Source organism: Monoraphidium neglectum (assembly GCF_000611645.1).
Source record: "Monoraphidium neglectum strain SAG 48.87 unplaced genomic scaffold scaffold00168, whole genome shotgun sequence".
NCBI lineage: Eukaryota > Viridiplantae > Chlorophyta > Chlorophyceae > Sphaeropleales > Selenastraceae > Monoraphidium > Monoraphidium neglectum.
In genome coordinates this window covers 3,101-10,609 of record NW_014013460.1, presented here as the reverse complement: position 1 = coordinate 10,609, position 7,509 = coordinate 3,101, and the positions used below count along the sequence as shown (strand labels likewise).

The 7,509-nt window shown below is 64.8% G+C and overlaps 3 protein-coding genes across 3 annotated transcripts in view; 2 read left to right on the top strand and 1 right to left on the bottom strand.

Annotated features, from left to right (window-relative positions):
* The window catches only part of MNEG_1635 (glucosamine--fructose-6-phosphateaminotransferase (isomerizing)), a gene marked incomplete at both ends in the record, with an annotated part of 5,970 nt that extends 5,674 nt beyond the window's left edge, over positions 1-296 (top strand). Inside the window, one exon of the mRNA XM_014049887.1 lies at positions 9-296. Coding sequence (XP_013905341.1) covers positions 9-296 — 288 coding nt within the window. The remainder of the gene's footprint in view (positions 1-8) is intronic.
* Positions 297-2,709: 2,413 nt separating this feature from the next.
* On the top strand, positions 2,710-4,701 carry MNEG_1634 (putative sodium-dependent transporter yocS; the record flags this gene model as incomplete). The annotated part of the gene is made up of 6 exons (XM_014049886.1): positions 2,710-2,834; positions 3,095-3,275; positions 3,515-3,619; positions 3,811-3,919; positions 4,219-4,334; positions 4,507-4,701. 6 exons carry the CDS (start codon positions 2,710-2,712, stop codon positions 4,699-4,701), a joined length of 831 nt encoding a protein of 276 aa, XP_013905340.1.
* Positions 4,702-6,365: 1,664 nt separating this feature from the next.
* MNEG_1633 (hypothetical protein) overlaps positions 6,366-7,509 on the bottom strand; it is a gene marked incomplete at both ends in the record, with an annotated part of 2,600 nt that continues 1,456 nt past the window's right edge. The window contains 2 exons of the mRNA XM_014049885.1: positions 6,366-6,677; positions 7,087-7,502. Of these exons, the coding sequence (XP_013905339.1) occupies positions 6,366-6,677; positions 7,087-7,502 (728 nt within the window). The remainder of the gene's footprint in view (positions 6,678-7,086; positions 7,503-7,509) is intronic.

Below are 7,509 nucleotides of genomic sequence, written 5' to 3'. Positions count from 1 at the left end.
CCCCCCAGATCGCCACCCAGGACGCGATGCACCGCAAGATGGAATCAGTCATCCAGCAGCTGCTGGCCCGCAGCGCCAAGCTCGTCATCCTCTGCAACACTGGCGACGACGCTATGACCCAGTTTGAGGGCCGCGGCTGCACCCTCATCCGCGTCCCGCGCACCGTTGACGCCCTGCAGCCCATCATCAACATCATCCCCCTGCAGCTGCTGTCGTACCACCTCACCACTCTGCGCGGGTTCAACGTGGACCAGCCGCGCAACCTGGCCAAGAGCGTCACCGTCACGGAGGACTGAAAAGCAGTTTTCAAAGAAAACCATGGGTAGATGGCGCACGAGGATGCGTGAGCTTGGCATCAGACCAGGGGTTTGGCCTTGAAGCTGTTGGCACGAGGGGGTGCTGACAATGGAGGCCCTCCCCTGCCGGCCCATGGCCGCGCCTTTAACTGGCTTCACATGACTGCCATACCACATGACTGCCATACCACTAGGCAACAAGTTCCTAGTATGTGCTGTTTTGACAAATCGGCCTTTGCATAAACATGGCGCGCACAGCTTTGGTGTTGGTTGCACTTTGTATCGTGGGGCTTGAAGGGGGGGACCGTCCAACTCGCTGAATAATGGGCCTGATTTGCTCACGTGCTAGCGCTCATGCGCTCCTCGGCTTCTGTGTGCCTTGTACCTCCCTTTGAGACGTTGGCCATGGCCTGCTCTTCACTTGGCTCCCGCTGAACAGCATGTCGGTCCCATACACGCAGCATCGCACGCTTTGAATTGATCAAGTATGTACCCTGCTGCCATCACCAGCGCATCAGCGCTATGTGTCTGCGAACTATGGAAGGCAGGCGAGTCTTTGGGTCACACCGCTGTGCATTAGAACACTGCAAATATCAGTCCCAGCCATGTGCCTTTCCCATGCACAAGGCAGTTTCACTTGCTGTGTGATGTGCACCATCCCGCCCACCGCTTACGACGCACACATGCGTGGCGCGGCTGCTAAATGTGACCCCTCCATCCTGTCACTAGTAATGCACGCTTTGTGACCCCGGCCACCACCTCTGATTCGCCTGAGCCGCTGAGGTTTGGCACGATGGGCAAGGTAGCAACAGCAGCCTTCCTGGTAGTAAACTCCAGTGCGCCTTGCCTTGCGACAGAGAGTGCGCCTTGCCTTGCGACAGAGAGTGTGCCATGCACATCACCCGACAAGCCTTGTGCATCACGCATTGGCTGACAGTCACAATGACAGACAGCTGAACTGCGGCATGACCAGCGCACACAGTTTACTGCAAGGCAGCTGGAGAGTACTTTGATGTGCTGTACATATACCTGTCATCACCTAGACATTCCCACACCTCCACCACTGCACCATACCGTACCCAAGCTGGACAGCATTCCACACGCAGTTGAAATTTGGACACATACCAAACGGTACGCGCACGCTGGTGCATGTGTGCCCGTATGTGATGCTGATGCAGTACTCCTCTCCTTTCAAGTGGCTACGGGGGTCTTCCGCTGATGAGAAGACAAATCCAAGTGTGCATGCACAGCTGTGTCGCACTGTCGCCTGACTCATCAGGCTGACATTTTGTGGAGCCCTGAGGAGCAAGATGCAGGTCAAAAGAGAGGATTCTCATCACTGGGCCTCAGAGCGCCATGCAAGGAACTCGACGCGCATGCGATCGAGCGACTGCTGGGTACCGTAGTGGCACCCGCAAGAGGCATCAAGTGATCTCGAGTGATACGAGCCGATCAACCACCTAGCATTGCTTTGAATGTATTCATTCGATGCCTGACTTCAAGTCAGCCTCAGTAAACCTGATCCAGGCTGCACGGCTGGTTGAGGTCGCAGGTCTTCCAGTGGGCCGTTTAGCGGGGCCATGAAGGTGTCTTTAAGAGCCTGCGATGGCTCGCGGGCTCACACTGCTACGCGTGGGCCCGTGCTCGCGGGGCGCTCACGCTGCAGGTAGGCACCGACGCCAGGGTGTGACGCAGGTCAAGCCTTGCTGTGGCCAGCATGTGCACAGCCCTCCGCACGCCGTTAGGCAGCCTTGTGATTATGTCTTCAAATGTGACATTTGGCATGTGCCCTCCTCCAGACCGCAAGCAGCCGTGCTCCGGGGCCCCTACAAGGCAGCCTGTGCCATTGAGCAGCAGGCCCTGCAACTTGCGAGCGGGCAGGAACGGCAGCAGCTGAGGTCGCGGCGCCGGATTTCCGGTGTCTGCGCGTCCACTGGTGATGCCGCCGCTCTCAACGGCGGCGCAGCGGGCGGCGAGCCGGCGACCGCGGACTGGGAGGCTCAGGTTGCACGCGTGCTGAAGGCTGGCACGACGCTGTTTCCTGTGTGGGTGGTAGCTGCTGCAGTGGCAGGCTTCTACCACCCCCCGTTATTTACGTGGTTCAAGGACTCATACACCACTGCATCACTGATGGCCGTCATGCTGGTGGGGCGGGCTGTGGGGGGAGGGTGCTCTGGGTGGTCAGGGCTGGACTGTTGTGAGTGCTGGCAAGTCAGTAGAGCCGCGTATCTCCATGTTGCGGATGATACAGCGAGTGCAGGTGCATGGAGCAGGCGTGCATGTAACGTTGATCTTGGACTGGACTGGGTGACTTGGTGCGTGCACACGGGGCTCTGCGCTGCCCCATCCTCCATCCCCCTCTCCTACCTGCTCACCCTGCCCTCCTGGCCCCTTTTTTTCCCCCGAGCAGGCCATGGGCCTGACCCTGACGTTCCAGGAGATGGGGTCTGTCTTCACGCGCCAGCCGCAGCTGCTGCTGTTGGGCATGGCCCTGCAGTACACGGTGCTGCCCACCATCGGCTACGCCATCAGCAAGTGGTGCGCGGGACGGCTGAGCCCTGCAACCTCCGTTCCTCGCGCATGATAACAGCGCGCGCTGATCTGAAGCCGGATGGCAAACGGATCGTCAGGCCAGCATGCCTTGGTGCTCGCACCGCTTTCCGCGATTCTCCACCCGGTCGAGCCCACAGCTCTATTCAGCCATCATCGCGGTCTAGGGCAATCATCCTCAGTCAATCGGCCCCACACACGCCGCCCAAAGTGCGCCGCCGTCCCCTCCACCGCCACTCCGTCCGCAGGTGGGGCCTGAGCAGCGGGCTGGCGATCGGCGTGGCACTGGTATCGTGCATGCCTGGCGGCACGGCCAGCAACATCGTGGCTTACATCGCGCGCGGCGACATGCCCCTGAGCGTCATGATGACCACGGCTTCAACACTCATGGCCGTGTTCACCACCCCTCTGCTGACCAGCCTGCTCGTGGTGCGCACTTAGAGAGGGGGCAAGGGCTCTTGCCTTGGATTTGTAAGGGGGAGAGGGCAGGAGGTTGCGGTATTTGTACGGCGGATTAGGTTTGCAGCGCTTCGTCGACCTCAGGCCGCATGCTGACTAGCGAAGCTCCGGGGTTGCACCAGCCGTCGCAGTGTTGGCACCCCTCCGCGGGCCGCCGCGCCCTCCCCGCGCACCCACGACACCGCACACGCATCATTGCCCGGCTGCAGGGTACGCTGGTGCCTGTTGACCCCCGTGCCATGTTCTTTAGCACGCTGCAGCTGGTCCTGGTGCCGGTGCTAGTGGGGGCGGCCGTGAACCAGTTCTTCCCAAAGGTGCGAGGGGTGGAGGGCGCGCAGGGGTTTAAGGTGCAATTGCCAGGACGCGGGTGCATACGTGTGATCGCGCACGCATGCATTCGTGCTGAGATGGCAACAATCGACCAATACGGCTTGCGCCGGCTGCCAGTGATCTACCGTTTCGGGCGCTCGACACCCCCTCCGCCGCCCCTCCCGCCTCCCCGGAGCAGTCTGTGGCGCGGATGCGCGTGTACACCCCCTTCCTGGCGACCGTCATAGTGGTGCTCATCGTGGGGTCCATGATATCGGGCAACGTGGGCGTCGTGGCCGCATCAGGTGGGGCGGCCGCACCCGGCTGCAGTGCCGCGCTCCGCGCCGGTGCAGGCGGGAGCGGCTTGCTAAGCAGATAGTTGGCGGAAGGGTGCACCCTTCTACTCCCATGCGGTGTGCCGCTTCCAGGTCGTGTCCGTGATGCTGTTCCCTGCCGTCCCCCCCAGGCACTCAACGCCTTCACCTGTACCCCTGGCCTCCGATCCATTCGCAACTCCACGGCGAGGTACAAACATGCACGCTTGGCTTACACGCGCGCACGCCCCCGCACCCCCCATTCCCCACCCACTCATCCGTCTCGCCAGGCTTCCAGATTGTGAGTGCTGTGTTCTGCCTGCACTCCTCGGGCTTCGCCCTGGGCTACCTCATCTCAAAGGCGCTCGGCCTGAGCGAGCAGATTTGCAGGACAAACTCGATCGAGGTGCGCGTGGGGCGTTCGCACGCGGTGCACCCCAGCGTCCGCTGCCGACGGCCTGCCCAGCTTCCCGTGCTTGCTGAGCCGCCAGACCCCCCTCTCTCTGCTCCCCGCCCCTGCTCGTCCCGCCCTCAACCCCGACATGCTCCAACATCAGCACTCGCGACCCCGCTCGCAGGTCGGCATGCAGAGCAGCGCCCTGGCAGCCGTGCTGGCCAAGATCCACTTCCCCCACGACCCCATCATCGTGGCGCCCTGCGTGCTCAGCGCCTGCACGCACGCCGTGATAGGCAGCCTGCTGGCAGGGGTGTGGGGCGCGCAGACGGCGCGGGAGGAGGCGGCGCGGGCGGCAGAGGCCGGCAAGGGGGAGTGAGGGGCGGGGGGATGGCGGGGCGTGGGGTCGTGCTTCACGTTGGGCGAGGCGGCCCTGGGGCGCGAGGCAGGGTCTGCGGTGCCACACCTGGGCTTTACAACAACACTGTTCGACGCAAGGGCGCGAGAGAGCCGGTCGTTTTCGTCCTTCGATGTCACGCACAGCATGGGTGGGTGACTTGAAACTGCCCCCGGAGTGGTGCAATATGTCACGCCTCAACCACAGCCGTGCCCGAGGCTTGAGAACCACTGGTTGTGAGGCCACACAAGGCCCTAGATGCTAATTTGCTGACCTGTTTTCCATGTGTTCACATCCTGAGCCAAGCTAATTGCAGTACTGTGTTACAAACTGTCACCACGCGTCACACGTCCACGCTGCGAGCACATCAGCCCTCTCGCAGCATATTTATCGAGCTGGGGAGAGCTTGGCCGTCCGTTGGGCGGCTTAACTGCTGTTCAGGAGCGCGGCTGCGACGACGACGTTGCCATGGCACAGCCCCTGCCATGGCACCAATGTCCAGGGTAAAGCACCGGCTTTCTCCCTCAACAGCGGCACCCAGGCCGCATTGTAAGCGCCCCAGCTTAGAAAGACTTGTGGGATGAGCGGTTACACAAACATCAAAAGCGCTGCCGCTTGGTGGCGGACCGCATGCTGCGTGATGCTCCCGCTCCAGGCCCAAGGCCCAGCAGCTGCTGCCTGAAATCCGCCTCAGACATGGTGCGGCCTGCCTCGGCAGGCGCCGCGGATGCAGGGGCCCCGAACAGGGTGCCGCCGGGCGCGGCCGCGACGCCAAACAGAAGGCCGCTTATTTGCAGCGTCGCTGGTGCAGGCGGCGCAGCGTCGGCTGCATTGGCTGTCGACGTGGCGGCAGCACCGGACACAGGCGTCGCCCGCCGCCTCTGTCGCGTCCCGTGCGCCTGCAGCCGCCGGGGCCGCAGCGCCTGCGCGATAGATCGCAGCCCCGCTGCCGCCAGCATTTTCGCTGATGCCACCAGGCTCGTCAGGTGGCACGACTGGCGCTAGGAACACCGGCGGCTCCCCGCCCCTGGGGAGCAGCACCAGGGACGCCACCGAGCAAGCGCGCTCCGCGCCCACATCCGGCAGCCCGGCCAACAGCCGCCGTGGGGCGCCGGAGGTGGGGCCCCCGGCAGCACCCTTTGTCGCGCCCGCCGCAGGTGGGAGCGCGGCGCGGCGCAGGGCCGGCGGGAGCGCGGCCGCGGCGGAGGCGAGCAGCGACACAAGTTGGGTTTCCCGCGCGGTGGAGGCTTCGCCGGGCGCAGCGGCTGCGACCGTCAAGGTGTGTCGCGACTCAGCGTATGCCACGAGCGCCTCCAGCGACCTCCCGCGCTACGTTTGAATTGTGGTAGGGTGCGGCCAAGGGAGGCGCGACGGTGATCAGGGCGGTGGCGCATCAAGCACAAGGTGTTGAGGGACTCATCGACCTGATGCAACACATTGCTGTGGCGTGGCTCGCGCCCCAGCCTGGTTGGTGTTGTTCAATGTACGTTGCGTGATCACGGCAGCTGCTGCCGGCCGCCCTGCCGCTGCCTGTGGGCACGGCTTCGCGAGCAAGGCCGTGAAATTGCGCGTGCAGCGTGCGCCTCACGCGCGCCTGCACCCGCCTCGCCTGCCTCCTGTGGCCCTTGCCTAACCCTGCGAACCCTTCAGGGGGCACGGCCGACAAACCCATCCACCCCCAACCCAAGCTGACACACCTGCAGCAGGAACAGCGGCAGGAGGTTGCCGTCCGTGAGCCCCTTCTCGGCCCGGAGAGCGAGCCATGCCGCGAGCGCCTCCTCCTCATCAGACCCCAGTGGCAGCTGCAGCGCGCGCTGCAGCCAGCAAGGCTCGACAGAGGCACTCTCGCTTTCGCTTGCTGCCGCGCGGCGGCGTGCGTCGTCATCGCGGGCGCCGGCCCAGTCCAGCAGCTGCCACATCAGCGTCTCCAGGTGGGCGGCCCGCTCGTGGGCCGCCAGCTGGCAGAGGGAGTGTGGGCAGGTGAATTAGGGTGGATGTGAGCGGGGTGTCATGTCCAGGGACGCTCGTGAGACGAGTGCGGAGGGCACACAAGGAGTGCGACCATCAGCAGGGTGCAAATTGTGCACCCTAGCAGCAGGGACTCTGGCTGAGACTGGCCTTTACAGGGGCGCGGTTCCTCCCGGCCTATGCAGGTTCCAACGAGCAACAGGCACCGCAGGAACACCCACTCACAGCCTCAACGCCCCTGGAGCTCTGCAGCCCGCCCCACACCTGGGAGCAGTGCGCGCGCAGTGCCGCGTGTGCCTCCTGCAGCAGCGCGCACTCAAGCCGCGCTGCCAGCAGAACCCGCTGCTCATGCAGCCCGCCACCGCCACCGCCGCCGCCCCTCACACCGCCGCCACCGACCCCCCGCGCGCGCTGCACCGCCAGTGCCTGCGCGGGGCGGCCGGCGGCGGCCAGTGCCTCGACGACCCTGAAGGGCGTGCTCGCATTGGCGCAGCCCAGCAGCAGCTCGCACGCGCGCGAGAGGTGCGCACCGCCTCCACCCTCGCCGCCTCCCGCGCGGTCCAAGAGCTGCTGCGCCTCCCACTGTGTCGCCAGGCCCTGCGGCAGCCCAAACGCGCGCGCAAAGCCCGCTGCCGTGACGCAGCTGCTGCCGCCCGCCGCACCGGGGCGCGGCCCCCAGCCGCCATCTGCCAGGTGGTAGAACAGCAGCGCCAGCCGCGCTCGCCGCGCCGCCTCTGCCTGCCGCTGCGTGCCAAGCTGCCGCGCGCCCTGCCCCGCCGCCCCTGCGCCCCCGCCGAGGAACAGCGCCACGATCGCTGCGGC